General features: G+C 38.5%; 2 protein-coding genes and 1 long non-coding RNA gene across 15 annotated transcripts in view; 1 reads left to right on the top strand and 2 right to left on the bottom strand.

Moving 5' to 3' along the window:
* Positions 1-7,261, bottom strand: part of fam189a1 (family with sequence similarity 189 member A1) — a 70,000-nt gene extending 62,739 nt beyond the window's left edge. For both annotated transcript variants that reach the window (XM_078792958.1, XM_078792961.1), the window contains exon 1: positions 6,748-7,261. In XM_078792958.1, the coding sequence (XP_078649084.1) occupies positions 6,748-6,987 (240 nt within the window). In that variant the 5' untranslated portion in view covers positions 6,988-7,261. The remainder of the gene's footprint in view (positions 1-6,747) is intronic.
* On the top strand, positions 6,679-13,130 carry LOC131132805 (uncharacterized). The gene is made up of 3 exons (XR_013628020.1): positions 6,679-7,259; positions 12,233-12,527; positions 13,055-13,130. It is a non-coding gene; the product is annotated as an uncharacterized LOC131132805 (long non-coding RNA).
* The window catches only part of tjp1a (tight junction protein 1a), a 130,549-nt gene continuing 123,591 nt past the window's right edge, over positions 8,736-15,693 (bottom strand). For 6 of the 12 annotated variants that reach the window (XM_058078741.2, XM_078792925.1, XM_058078742.2 and 3 more), the window contains 7 exons: positions 15,140-15,316; positions 14,920-15,026; positions 14,605-14,852; positions 14,365-14,504; positions 14,067-14,287; positions 12,304-12,447; positions 8,736-10,263 (listed from right to left, as the gene is read on the bottom strand). In XM_058078741.2, the coding sequence (XP_057934724.2) occupies positions 10,169-10,263; positions 12,304-12,447; positions 14,067-14,287; positions 14,365-14,504; positions 14,605-14,852; positions 14,920-15,026; positions 15,140-15,316 (1,132 nt within the window). In that variant the 3' untranslated portion in view covers positions 8,736-10,168. The remainder of the gene's footprint in view (positions 10,264-12,303; positions 12,448-14,066; positions 14,288-14,364; positions 14,505-14,604; positions 14,853-14,919; positions 15,027-15,139; positions 15,317-15,693) is intronic. The other 6 variants (XM_058078745.2, XM_058078747.2, XM_058078744.2 and 3 more) reach the window with 4 other exon arrangements.

The following is a 15,693-nucleotide window of genomic DNA, read 5'->3' as shown; positions in this document are numbered from 1 at the left end:
AAAAACATGACACCCAGCGACGTTGTGAGATTTTTTTTTCATGCGCATTCATCTGACTCATTTTGAAGCAGAGCACAGGGAGAACACGGAAAACTCAGGATCAAAGTTGCGCTATCCTTCCGTTCCGCTGTGCTGCCCGCTGAAAAAAAAAAATATTTGAAAGCATCGGTCGCCTGCGTCTGTCTTGATAAGAGCAGAAGGGAAAAAAAATGGAGGTGGGGTGGGAAGAGAGGGGTGGGGGGTCGCACATCTGAAGACATCTGTGTTTGAACAGTCGGAAAACAATCAGTAGGAATACGCTCACGTTGACGACATCGGAGTCAAACACCTCAACAGGTCTGTGAACGCTCAGCAACACGGAGAGTCGACTTGGCCGAAAAAAAATTGGACCGTTTTTTTTTCTCGTGTTTCCACGTGCTTTACACGACTCGGCTTTCTGTCTATCCTGGACTGGTTCTGGAAGCAGGAGGCTTGGCTCTGCACCCCCCCCCCCCCCCCTCCCACTGTGGCCTTTTCTATTCAGTCATGTGCGTGCAGACCTGCAGGGCCCGCCGGGTCGAGGCTGTTTGTAAAGAAGTGCAGCATCAAGCATTCCGTCCAACACATCCTGAACTGCAGCTGGTGCCTGGCTATCACACGGACACACAACAAACAAAAGCATGCTTACCAAAGAAAGAGGAGGATTTATGGGGGGGGGGGGGTTGGGGGGGGGGTGATGTATGAGTGTACAAATATTTACTGCATTTCAAACATGTGTGCACATAGCAAGTTTTACGGTCTCAATAGACACTAACAAGACTCTTGTATCACTCTTTTCAACAAGCGGCGGGTCCTGTCGTGCCCCAGCCCCAGCGTGAGAAAACACATACATTTGATAAATTGATACAAAAACATTTAAGAAATATCATTACTTAAAAAAATTCAGTCAACAATTTAATAAAAACTAATATAACACAACGAGCGGTGGGTCCTGTCGTGCCCCAGCCCCAGTTTGAGAAAAACACATAAATTTGATAAATTGATACAAAAACATTTAAGAAATATCATTACTTTTAAAATTCAGTCAACAATTTAATAAAAACTAATAATGAATATATAACACAACAAGCGGTGGGTCCTGTCGTGCCCCAGCCCCAGCGTGAGAAAACACACAATTTTTTTTCTCTCCTTTTTGATACAAAAAAAATTCTGTCAACAATTTAATAAAAACTAATAATTAATACATTAAATAATATTAATAAATAACATGAAAAAATAATAAATACATAAATATTTTTAAATGAAATATTTAAAAAATAAAAAAATTCAGTCAACAATTTAATAAAAACTAATAATTAATATATAACACAACGAGCGGTGGGTCCTGTCGTGCCCCAGCCCCAGTGTGAGAAAACACACAAAAAATTTTCTCTCCTTTTTGATACAAAAAAATTTAAGAAATATCATTATGTCAACAATTGAATAAAAACTAATAATTAATACATTAAATAATATTAATAAACAACATGAAAAAATAATAAATACATAAATATTTTTAAAGGAAATATTTTTAAAAACACAAAAAAATATGGCAATACTAATTATTAATTTGTAAAAAAATAGTACATACATATTATTTAAAAAAATGAACAAACAATAAAATTACCAATTTATTAATGAATAAAATTAATTAATTAAAATGTTAATTAAAAATTGTTGTCTGAACACAACGAGCGGCGGGTCCTGTCGTGCCCCAGTGTGAGAAAACACACCAATTTTTTCTCTCCTTTTTGATACAAAAAAATTAAAAAATATAATTACTTCAAAAAATTCAGTCAACAATTTAATAAAAACTAATAATTAATACATTAAATTATATTAATAAATAACATGAAAAAATAATGAATACATAAATATTTTTAATTGAAATATTTTTAAGAACACAAGAAAAATATGGCAATACTAATTATTAATTTGTAAAAAAAATAGTACATACATATTATTCAAAAAAATGAACAAACAATAAAATTACCAATTTATTAATGAATAAAATCAATTAATTAAAATGTTAATTAAAAATTGTTGTCTGAACACAACGAGCGGCGGGTCCTGTCGTGCCCCAGCCCCAGTGTGAGAAAACACACACATTTTTTCTCTCCTTTTTGATACAAAAAAATTTAAGAAATATCATTACTTAAAAAAAATTCTGTCAACAATTTAATAAAAACTAATAATTAATATATTAAATTATATTAATAAATAACATGAAAAAATAATAAATACATAAATATTTTTAAATGAAATATTTTTAAGAACACAAGAAAAATATGGCAATACTAATTATTAATTTGTAAAAAATAGTACATATATATTATTTTTTTTAATAAATAAACAACAAAATTAACAATTTATTAATGAATAAACTTAATGAATTAAAAAGTTCATTCAAATTTGTGCGAGCGGTGGGTCCTGTCGTGCCCCAGCCCCAGTGTGAGAAAACACACACATTTTTTTCTCTCCTTTTTGATACAAAAAAATTTAAGAAATATCATTACATCAACAATTTAATAAAAACTAATAATTAATACATTAAATAATATTAAAAAATAACATGAAAAAATAATAAATACATAAATATGTTGTTAATAATCAGGAGGTGGATTAATAAAGGTGCGAACCGCATGGTACCGCGTGCATGCACATTGAATGCACAAGGGGGGGGGGGTACTGAATGTTTCTCAGCTGTTCCACAACACACGTATTTCACAGACCACTGCTCCATTATCCGGGCGCATGTGACACCAGCTTTGTCAGCCCGGCTTCCTCGTTGCTTCATTGGACACAATTGGAGCGCGGCGGGAATAAAAACGACGAGGAAGGATACGAGAGTATCACGGCCCGGGAAATGTTATCTTTCCAGGACGTCGCACTCGCAGGCGCTCAGATCGTACTGTTCCCTTTTGTTGGACACCAAACCATGAACAGAACTTCGTCTCTAACAAGCTTTCCATGAGAACATGTAGCGGCTGGATGGTTACACGTATATAGTGTGTGTCTGCGCTAGCAAGGACAAAGTGTTCTTTCCACTTTTCTCTTATAACGTCTCCAATGATGTGTAAAGGTGACTATAGGGGTGTTATTTCATGTCCAGAGGGCTCTATATATGTTAAAACGTGTATTTAGACGGCTGTAAAAAGGCTTTCTATGTTTTATATGTCTTATTTTCTCTTATAACGTCTACTATGATGGGTAATAGGAGAGTAAAGGTGACTATAGGGGTGTTATTTCATGTCTGGAGGGCTCTATAAATGCTAAAACACGTATTTAGACGGTTGTAAAAAGGCTTTCTATGTTTTATATGTCTTATTTTCTCTTATTATGTCTACTATATTGGGTAATAGGAGTGTAAAGGTGACTATAGGGGTGTTATTTCATGTCTGGGGGGCTCTATAAATGCTAAAACACGTATTTAGACGGTTGTAAAAAGGCTTTCTATGTTTTATATGTCTTATTTTCTCTTATAACGTCTACTATGATGGTAATAGGAGAGTAAAGGTGATTATAGGGGTGTTATTTCATGTTTAGAGGGCTCTATAAATGTTAAAACATGTATTTAGATGGTTGTAAAAAGGCTTTCTATGTTTTATATGTCTTATTTTCTCTTATAACATCTCCTATGATGTGTAAAGGCAACTATAGGGGTGTTATTTTTTGTCTAGAGGGCTCTATAAATTCTAAAACGTGTATTTAGATGGTTGTAAAAAGGCTTTCTATGTTTTATATGTCTTATTTTCTCTTATTATGTCTACTATATTGGGTAATAGGAGTGTAAAGGTGACTATAGGGGTGTTATTTCATGTCTGGGGGGCTCTATAAATGCTAAAACACGTATTTAGACGGTTGTAAAAAGGCTTTCTATGTTTTATATGTCTTATTTTCTCTTATAACGTCTACTATGATGGTAATAGGAGAGTAAAGGTGATTATAGGGGTGTTATTTCATGTTTAGAGGGCTCTATAAATGTTAAAACATGTATTTAGACGGTTGTAAAAAGGCTTTCTATGTTTTATATGTCTTATTTTCTCTTATAACATCTCCTATGATGTGTAAAGGCAACTATAGGGGTGTTATTTTTTGTCTAGAGGGCTCTATAAATTCTAAAACGTGTATTTAGATGGTTGTAAAAAGGCTTTCTATGTTTTATATGTCTTATTTTCTCTTATTATGTCTACTATATTGGGTAATAGGAGTATAAAGTTGACTATAGGGGTGTTATTTCATGTCTGGAGGGCTCTATAAATGTTAAAATGCGTATTTAGACGGTTGTAAAAAGGCTTTCTATGTTTTATATGTCTTATTTTCTCTTATTATGTCTACTACATTGGGTGATAGGAGCACAAAGGTGACTATAGGGGTGTTATTTCATGTTTAGAGGGCTCTATAAATGTTAAAACATGTATTTAGATGGTTGTAAAAAGGATTTCTATATATTATATGTCTTATTTTCTCATATTATGTCAACTATATTGGGTAATAGAAGGGTAAACGTGACTATAGGGGTGTTATTCAATGTCTGGAGGGCTCTAATAATGGCAAAAAAGCGTATTTAGAAGGTCTTAAACTGGTTTTCTGTGACATATATGTTTTATTTTCTCTTCTACTGCCTACTTATAGGTTTAAATGACTAATGTAATTCAAAGCAGGTATAATTGAAGATGCTAAGACAAAATTGTTGGCCAAAACTGCTTAAAGCTTTAATTAATTTAATTAGAAATGGTGAATAATTCTGCACAAGCAAACACATTTTCTACATAGCTAACAAAGACGCATCCCTCCCGTGCAGCTGTCGGGACATAAAATGGTGTCAAGCCTTTTGCACCGTCCTCAGGTTTGTCAAATCAGCTCCAGGCGTCCATCTAGAATGTGTGCTGACCTTTGCACTTTGACCCCTGCGGCTTCCTTACTTGTATTCCCTTGTAACTGTACCCTCCCGCACACACTCGCCACCACCGACACGCCCTCGCGCACAAACACAGATGGCCCCCGATGGCACCGAGGAGACCCCGACTCAACCCACCCCCGATGCACTCTGCCCCGGTACCTTTATAATTAATGGGGCGGCCCCGCGCCGGGCAGGAAATCAAGGAAGTGTGCGCTCATAAATACAGAAACCACAATAAAAATTTAATATGCTTAAAATGCAGTCGTGATATTCCAAACTGAGGTAGACGGAGATGTGCTGCGTGGCGTTGAGTGTCTGATTCGTTTACATTTTGCACGCCATTATGTCTCCCGAGCGGCAGTGCGCCAAGGAAAAGGAAAGCCATCACCATGGAAGTGACAATGAACATCATAAAAGGGGTCCAAGAGAGGCGGCATGCACAAATAAACGTTATTAAGGAAAAATATGATTAAATGCTAACAAATGCATAAGCGGTCATGGATTCAAACCACTAGCACTTCCTGTCAATGAGCAAATGTCACAAAAACAAGCCACAACTCTGAGATTAGACGCTAATAAGTCCATAAAATCATATGTTTTCCTCCTCAAACATTGTCTACCTGGCAACTAACGTTAGCCAATGTGCTAAATCTCACTGGAATGGTAGCCAAAACTGCAAAAAATTGCGTTTTTCATTATGATGCATTCATTTCATGCATGATGCTGTGGTTTTTACAATGGTATCTGAGGATTGCTGTTATATGCTGTGTTGTTATAACCTAAAAATAAAAATAACCTTGACAATTTGCAGCTTTTTGGTCAAAATACTATTTTTATGATTGTTTTTTCTGTGAAAAAGTGACTTTTTATGATGACTGTTTGGTGGTAGACTGGTCAATACGTATTGACATATAAGTGAAGTGTAGTACTCCGGCCACTAGTTGGCAGTAATGACACAAAACCTTTAGTGACGCGCCATACCACTTATATTTTTTTAAATAAATTATCTATTATTTATCTATATGGAAATGGTATTTTAAACTTATTTTAAACTTATTATTCATTATTAAGATCAAGCGTGAAAACTTTATTTGCAATTCACACATGCGCATGGATTTTAAGGCATGAAGAGCCGGTATCGTTGTATCGTATTCCAGTATCGGTTTATCATTAGTTAGCCGACACTACGTTAGCTTAACACGGCAGGAAGTCATTAAGTCAGTCGTGGAGTGTCCGGCGTGATAGAGTGGAAACAAAAGTGGTAAGTTTTGTATTTTCTTAAGTTCTTTTTTCTTAAGTTAAGTATTTCTTGCGTTAAGAAATACATACGAGGCTAACTGGTTAGCTAGCTAGCTAGCTGACTTAGCTAGCTGACTGGCTAGCTAGCTGCGTGCTAGCTGTCTCGAGTCCAACACGATAAACGTTACATATTTAAACAATGAATATTGAGTGTAAATACGGCTTTAGGTGTGTTGTTTCATGTCTACGTGGCTCTAATTGTGTAACAAAACATATTTAGAAAGCCATAAACAGGTTTTCTGTGCTCTAACTACGAAATTATTCAATTTATTAATATTTAATCCTATATCGCGGACATATGTTTAACGCCATCTTGTCTGGAACTAATTAATCGCCGTAAACGAGGGACGACTGTATTTGAATATAATGACAATATGAACAAAACAGCAACAAATTAGAGGAGTGACAACGATTAATGTCGCCATGTCGGTGTAAATACTACTGATATCGTCACATAGCATTCCCTGGATAGATCAAGTTTGTATTCATTCCAGAAATGGGAAAAAAAAGAGTGGAAAAGTACTCACCGAAAATCCAGCCCAAAACGGGCATGAGTGTCGAACCCTGGGTGATGTGGTGAGCGCCAGAGCCGCAAAGCTGACGGCCAGGATGAGGCTCCCCAGGACCATCTGAGACACCCCGAGAGCCAGCATGATCCGGGTCCGAGTCCGGTATTCCCTCAGCCGGGAGAGGCTGCGGGACAGCGACGCAGGGCTTAGGGAGCCCTGGCCGCTGATCCCCGCCCGGGGCAGCGCGTTCACCGGCATTGTCCTTCCTAAGAAACGAATCGGTCAAGAGATGCGGACGCGCCCGCAGGAGGGGAGGAAGAAGAATCGGCGACAGTGGAGGTCAGAGCCGGATGGGGACGTTCTCCATCGGGATCAATCCATTCCTTGTATTGTCACACTGCTGCCATGCTGGAACCCACCACACTGCAGCCTCCGCTCCGGATGACGGAAGCCCGCGTGTGTGCATGAAGGAGGTGGACCCCGGTCCTGGAACGAAGAACCGAAGATCCGCAGTGGTCAACCTGCAAACGGTATGCACACTTACTACTATGCTGATGGAGGAGGGGGGGGGGATGTGGGGGTGTGTGTGTGTGTGGGGGGGGTCGCGTCAGAAAAGCTGCACCTGATTTGTTAGCGCTAGGACCGGACGATACGGTATATTTTGGTATCGATTCGATACCAAGTACATATGTAGCAATTAGTGCAACACCGATACCGATACCGAAGCTTTTCGATTCATCGTTAAATGATTGTGTGATTATTTTGCCTTTAATTGTTGATGATTATTATTATTCTTATAGTCAACGACTACAAATATCCATGATTAGAAAACTATAACTATGACTATTATCATGCTAATAATATCAACATAATAGCTTTTTAACCCCCCAAAACGCTCCTCGTGTCAATTTGCGTTCATATAAAATCTAATAATAAGAAAACTGCTATTGTTACAATTAAACGTCAGTATCTAGCCGTTACTGTTATCAATAGCATCGGTATTTGTATCGATCCGCCCACCTCTCCTAGTTTTAGCACCGCTGATAACGACAAGGGGGGCCGCGTGGGAGTTTCACGGAATATTTTGTCGTGTTAGGAAACATGGACATACAAAGTGTAGATGCTACGTGATAGTGGTTTTTTTTTTAGCTGTTAAAAGGACAGAATGTTTTTAAAATAATAATAATAATAATGTGTCGTATTGATCGGTTTGTGATTCGCTGACGCCATCTAGCGGCCACAAGTGGCTAGCAACCGCTGAAGGACACGTGCCAATTGGATAAGATCTAAAATGAGTAAATAAGTTTATAAAAATTAACGCACAATATAAATAATGTATAAATAATACAACAACTACTGAAATATTTTATTAAATTAAATGTATTATGTGTATGTATTTTATACACACAAAACAGGCTAAAACCCAATTTAAATATGCAAAGAAGTTATACAGTATATACTTCAGTAAAAGGTAAGGAGTTTTGTTTTTGGTTGTACTTTTTGTATGTGCCACAAATGGCCCCCAAGCTACACTTTTGACACCACTGCTATATATATTAAAATAAGTAAATAAATGAATTAATCTGGGGTGTCCAATATACTGCCTGCAAAAATGTGGAAAATACAGCAAAAAGGCACAATGGATCTATCTAAAATGAGTGAATAATTAAGTTTATAAAAATTCATGCACAATATAAATAATGTATAAATAATATAACAACTACTGAAATATTTTATTAAATTAAATGTATTATGTGTATGTATTTTATACATACAAAACAGGCTAAAACCAATTTAAATATGCAAAAAGGCACAATGGAAAATGTAGAAAAAATGTTAGCTAAAACATGTAAAATGACCAAAGTCAAAAATAAAAATAAGTTTTTTAAAATATATTTTTTTGCAGATATTTTCTTTATTGTCTTGTAAAAAAAATGTAAAAAAAAAAAACATAACTAAAATTTTTATTTCACTTTGCAGAATAAGACATCTTCGGCAAATATTACTTTAAAAAATGTTTATTTATTAATACAGTGGTATGCTTAAAATTGTGTTGCAGAGGAGGGGAGAGAGAAAAAAAAACAACTCAGCCACACGTGAAGAGCTAATAATAACCAATGAAAGCTGTGTTAAGTCTAAAAAAAAAAAATAATAATAAAATGGTTCTGGTGTGCCAGACATGAATTATGGTTGATTAGTACAAAAATACATTTAAGGGCACACAGTACAGCATTCAGTATCACAAGTCAGTGAGGTGGGGGGGGGGGACATTTTCCGGGGGAGCACACACTTGTAAAAGAACACATTTGTCCATGTATTTCAGCCCCGAGCACTTGACAAAATCCTTAAAAAGACAGTAACCGTTTGTGTGTGAATGCGTCGGTAGAAAAGCTGCGATGTAGTATTGTCAGGTTCCAAGGTACAAAGATAAGCTTTTGTCGCTTGTCCACTTTTTTTCCCCTCCCAAACACGTTTTTGCTAGGTTTTATACAAAAAGAAATACTTAAAAAAACAAAAACAAAGTTCATTTACAAATTAAAGAACCAAGGCAATACGCTAGCTTTATTTATTTATGTATTTATTTATTTACAGCCTTTCTTCTTCTGTGGTTGTTTTTATATGAAGTAATGCATAGGAACCTACACACGTTATCCCCGTTTGAACGCCGCCGTGTTTTCCGAGACGACCGAATTGACAAAACCACACTAGACAAGTTATATTATAAATTATTGTTTTATGAAAAAAAAAATAAATGTGAATAATTCAGATAAGGCATCACTGCTTATTATGTGTGAATGCAAAAGTGCAAAAAAAAAAAAAAAAACCGACTTAAAACGACGACGCCAGAGTAAAAACGTGAGGAAGCAAACGGAGTAGGCCGTTGTAGACCTGAGTAGAAGAACATGCATAGATCTCCCTCGGCCCCCGGGAGGAGGAGGAGGAGAGAGAGAGAGAGAAGAAGAAGAAGTCAAGCTACGTAGATCTGGCTTGGAGACAAGGCGCAGTACAGGAAGTGGAAAGAATATTTGCCTAGCGTTTTATATTCAGTCACCCCAACTGACAAATAGCGAGAGAACCGAGGAGTAAAAAAAAAAAAAATTCTTCATATACGTTTGTTTTTTTTCTTTTCTCTAGACTATATATACCGTATGCATATATATAGCATAAATACGCTGGGAAAACATGGCGGCTGCTGACGCCGCTCACGTAAAAACTTTGTTGTGAGAGTGTATGTACGTATATATACTAGTATATAATCATATATATATACTATATATAATCAGGGGGGGTTAGCATAGCATGCATCGGTGGTTTCATTTCACATCAAGACTTCATTTTTTTTTGGGGGGGGGGTGCATTTACATCTTCAGTGCATGGGATCTTCTTCAGCCCCCCCTCCCCCGTTACGGACACGCACAGCGACGTCGCACCCGCCGGCTTAAAAGTGGTCGATGAGAACAGAAACGCAGTTGGCCCCCACCATGTAGTTGGGGTCCCCCGGTAGGGACTTGTTCTGCCAGCTTTTGGGGTCACCTGAGAGGAAGAGAAAAAAAAGGGGGGGGGGTCAAATTGAGTCTATCTATGCTTTCATAACAATAATAACTTGACAATAATAGACACAACATATGAATATTATTAAGATTAGAAATAGCATAAAGGTGAAATATTCAAGAGTTAGCGCTGCAAAGAAAGCGAAGACGTCAAAAGAAAGTCGCAAGCCGGACCAGAGACCGGGGGGCCCCCGACCCCCGCAGTAAGAGGATTAGCACACACACAGCCCCCCCCCCCCATAATCCTTCTGCTTATTCAGCGGGACAAAAACGGAGGCGAGCCGGCGTCCCATTCAGCGCCGCCACGTCTCATCCTTAATATGAAGCTAATTAACGGCTAATCCCGACGACCACTCCCAAAGTCACCACTCTCCTTGAAGAGAGTGGGCGGCTTTACAGGCGGCGGCGGCGTCACCATTTTGATGCGTCATTCGGCAAGGAAGCAGGAAGACATTTCGGTAGAAAACGTGCACGCTTTGGTAAACAACACCGAGTCAAATATGGCGGCAATCAATGGAAGACTTTTGGAAGTTCTTCAGGATAGGATTTGGGTGGCTGTGCCAGGGAGGAACATGCATGATTATGTACGTTATTATTATTATTATTATTATTATTATGATGGAAGGGAATGGTGTCCATGTTCATGTAGAGCCAAGCAGATGCATGCACATATGATATGATATGAAAGATGATATGATATCAAAGAAGCCAAGCTCAGTCATTGGGTGAACTCATTGGGTAGCAGTTAACACAGGGGTGTCCAAAGCGGGCCAGGGGGCTTTTTCCGGCACACAGCTTGTTTTTAATTGCCCATCGGCATATTATAAAAATTATCATTTAACAAGAAAAAGTATATAAAAAATATATATATATATAATAAAATATTATTAAAAAACTATATAATATATAAAATATATTTAAAATATATATATGATATTTATATATTAAATGCATTAAATATATAATATTATATATATTAATATATAATATTATATATATTAAATATATACTTATTAAACATATACATATTAAATATATTTAATGATAATTATATATTTAAAAAACAGCCAAAAAAATGTCAATAGTTAAGTTAGGGTATAAAATATCACAAGGAGGAAAATTTACAAGAATAAAGTTTAAATAGTTATTATAAAAATTATCATTTAACAAGAAAAAATATATAAAAAATATAAAATAAAATATTATTAAAAAATATATAAAATATATTAAAAAATATATGATATTTATATATTAAATGTATTAAATATATAATATATAATATAATATATATATTAATATATATTCTATATATTAAATACATATATTAAATATATTTAATGATAATTATATATTTAAAAAAACAGCCAAAAAAAATGTCAATAGTTATTTCCCCCCCCCAAAAAAATGCAAATAATGTATTTCTATTAGCATAAAGTTAGGGTAAATAATATCACAAGGAAAATAAAAATCTTGTCATTTTAGTAGGTTGAAATATACTTCTAAAAAGTCATAATATTAGAAAATGAAATTGGAAATAAAATCTAAATAATAAAAAAGTAAGTAATAAAAAAAAATATTACAAGAACCCTACAATTATTATTTCAGAAGGAAGTTGAAATATTTGGTAAAAAAAAAAGCAATAAGAATGCAAAGGCCAAGAGCAAAGTTAATATGAATAAAATCTTTTTTTTTTGTGGTCCTTGCTGGGGGTAGTTTGGACACCCCCGGGTGTAAACATGGTGAATCATGTCAGGTGAGTTTAGAAGGGAAGTAAAACAAACATGTTGATGTGAATCTTAAATAAAACATCTAGTCAAGCAGGAAACGGGAAATTAGGTTGGAGCGGAATGAAAAGGTCAAGCGGATGAAACTAAAGCCATCATGATACAAAAGGACAGATTTTTTTTCCTCGAGATGGATTTGTTGAGTAAACAATCTTATTTTGTTTTAAGAATATGAATCCACCTGGAGGAGAAATGATCCAGCCCAAACCACCCAGAAGAACTGAGAGAGCACAGCGTACCCGACGAGGAGTCGGAGGATTTTAGAGCAAAAGACCAACCATCAGGGGTCATTGACGCACAGTGAGGTAAGCGTAGCTCCACGGGCTTCAAAAACTTGAGGCCGTGAGGTCCACACATCACCAGTGGGCTGAGCAGAGTCTCCCCTGAAACAAAGACAAGCAAAGACCAAATGAACGCCAGTGGAAACCATCTGGACCACACCAAATCATCATCTACATCACAGGTGACACATTCCAAACATAATTTAACAACACTCTCATTTAGTGTGGAAGTGGTAATTTTTTTGGTTTCTCTGCCCTTCTTCCCCAATCGGTTTCAAACGCTTTCTTAACTTACATAATTTGGGGAGGCTACCTGGTTAGCTCACGAGCTTGCTATGCTAGCAGTTGTGTCCCTGCAGTGATCGCGTAGCCTGCACAGTGTCATGTAAATAAATACATCTAAAATACATTCTAAACATATAATTTAACAACACTCATTTAGTGTGGAAGTGGTAATTTTTTTGGCTTCTCTGCCCTTCTTCCCCAATCGGTTTCAAACGCTTTTGTAACTTACATAAATTAGGGAGGCTAACTAATCCTCTCACTTAGTGTGGAAGTGGTCATTTTTTGGTTTCAAACGCTTTCTTAACTTGTATAATTTGGGGAGGCTAACTAGTTAGCTCACAAGCTTGCTATGCAAGCAGTTGTGTCCCTGCAGTGATCTCGTAGCCTGCACAGTGTCATGTAAACAAATACATCTACATCACAGGTGTCCAAAGTATGCCCCGGGGGCCATTTACGACCAGAGCTGTTTTTTTATTGGGCCGTGATACATTCTAAACATATCATTTAAAAACACACTAAAAAAAAGGGGCGAAAAAACTAATTTAGTGTGGAAGTGGTAATTTTTTGGTTTCTCTGCCCTTCTTCCCCAATCGGTTTCAAACGCTTTCTTAACTTACATAAAATGGGGAGGCTAACTAGTTAGGCTAACACTAAAAAACAGGAGAGAAAAAAAAACTAATCCTCTCACTTAGTGTGGAAGTGGTATTTTTTTTTGTTTCTTTGCCTTTCTTCCCCATTTGGTTTCAAACGCTTTCTTAACTTACATAAATTGGGGAGGCTAACTAATCCTCTCACTTAGTGTGGAAGTGGTATTTTTTTGGCTTCAAACGCTTTAACTTACATAATTTGGGGAGGCTAACTAGTTAGCTCACGAGCTTGCTATGCTAGCAGTTATGTCCCTGCAGTGATCACGAAGACTGCACAGTGTCATGTAAACAAATACATCTACATCACAGGTAAACATAATTTAACAACACTCTCATTTAGTGTGGAAGTGGTAATTTTTTGGTTTCTTTGCCCTTCTTCCCCAATCGGTTTCAAACGCTTTTTTAACTTACATAATTTTGGGAGGCTAACTAGTTAGCTCACATGCTTGCTATGCTAGCAGTTGTGTCCCTGCAGTGATCGCGTAGCCTGCACGGTGTAATGTAAACAAATATTTATATGTATAGTAATAATAGTGTAAAAGTGACTATAGAGGGCTGCACGGGCGGTTAGTGCGCAGGCCACACAGCTAGGAGACCCGGGTTCGATTCCGGTTTCATGCTAGGTTAATTGGCGACTCCAAAGTGTTTTGACTTTAAACGTCTCAGCATGGGTTGGTTTCAAACATGTAGAAGTGTCTTTGGTTTTTCCATTGTGTATCCTTACATGCAGCTGAACACCAACCCCAGTCAGTGAACGCACCACGTCCACCACAATCCCTAAACGTTTACCTTTCTCCTTGTCAAGCGGAGGCAGGATGCTGTTGTCCCGGCAGACCTTGAAGTAGATCTCCTGCTCCACGCCTTCGGGGATGGCGCCCTGCGGGATGATGATGCTGACCCCCGTCTCGATGGAGCTCAGGACCCCGCCGTTGCAGTTGAAGATGCCCCGAGCCGTCGCCACCACCGTGTGGCCCTCATCTTCTTCCTCGTCATCCTCCAGGGCGCTGGGGCTGAAAAGGCAGCGATGCTCACGACCGCGACGAGGCGACTCTTATCCCCGATTGGACCCACCGAGGTGGGTGCTTACCTGACCGGGATGGCTTTGGGAACGGCGTTGATGCTGTTGTGCTGGTACTTGGAGCGATTGTCCATCGTACGCGTGAACGTGTCCAGGCCGCTGTCGTGGTCCGTGTTGTGGGTCTGGGGGGGCTTGACCGGGCTGCCACTCTGTTCAAGACAAAATAATTATCATTTACAGTACTTTTACAGTAATTTCTGCACGGGAGGCGGAAAAGACTTCCGACATTCCCAATTCCGGTGTCCTTACCTTTGCGACCACATCTGCTTTGTCATTGGGCAGAAGGTTGTGGTTGAACTTGGGACTGTCGAACTTGCGCTCGAACGGCCTGGCAGAGGTGGTGTACGGTTTGGGCACGTAGCGGTTGTAGCTAGATGCTGGTGGAGCGCCGCTGCTGGTGACGGTTTTCGGAGGCTGTTCGCTGGTGCCGTTAACCGGAGACTTCTCGGCAAAGTTCTTGTGAGGCAGGAAGTTGCTCTGGACAGTGTCGGGCTTGGCTAGCGGGCGGGAATCGGACACGTGTGTTTATACGAAGTCATCAGCTCGTCGGGGTGCGTCTTTTACCTTCGCTTGAGGGCTTGGGCAGTGTGGCTGGTGGCAGGGAGGGGGTCAGCTGGGGAACCGGCTCATATCGTTTCTCCGCCGGACTCGGTTTCTCCACGGATTCCGTTCTGTTAGCACAGGAGTAAGATCATCAGTGTCAGTTCCAAAACAGTACAGAGGTGAGACTTTTAGTTGCCAAGGAACAGCCTCCAAATTCCAACATCCCAGCGGTCCCAATCACCTGGAGATGTTGTGCGCTGTTTGTGCTTGAGCTTGAGGTTTTGCGGGGCCAGTCTGGAGCCTGTCAAAGTAAGAGAGCTGCTTCCTGTAGTAGTCCTCATCCTCATCCGGGTCGTAATGGTTGGAACGCACGATGTCGTCAGCCACTTTGGACTGAGGCTTCTGAGGCTCGGGGACTCTGGGAAGGGGAGCGGGGGTCAAGACAGTGCAGTGCTTAGTAGGAATTAGATCATTATTTTTCTTAGGAATGGAACATGTTGACATGACATGACATGACATTTTTGATCTCCGTCTGAGGAGCGATGAGCTGTCTGAAACTAGCTTAGCCGCGTCGAGCGGGGAAAAAAATTCTCCTCTCATTCAGTGTGGAAGTGGTAAATTTTTTTGCGTCTTTGTCCTCTTTCCCCAGTCTGTTTCCCGCCTTTCTAGAGATGACACTTTTTGATCTCCGTCTGAGGAGCGATGAGCTGTCTAAAACTAGCTGAGCCAAGCTGGAAAAAAAAATTCTCCTCTCATTCAGTGTGGAAGTGGTAAATTTTCTGCGTCTTTGTCCTC

This window comes from Doryrhamphus excisus, linkage group LG1 (assembly GCF_037039965.1).
Source record: "Doryrhamphus excisus strain RoL-2023G ecotype Guam linkage group LG1, RoL_Dexc_Guam_v1.1, whole genome shotgun sequence".
NCBI classification, from domain to species: Eukaryota; Metazoa; Chordata; class Actinopteri; order Syngnathiformes; family Syngnathidae; genus Doryrhamphus; species Doryrhamphus excisus.
The sequence above is the reverse complement of the archived record's forward strand: the minus strand, read 5'-3'. Positions and strand labels throughout refer to the sequence as shown.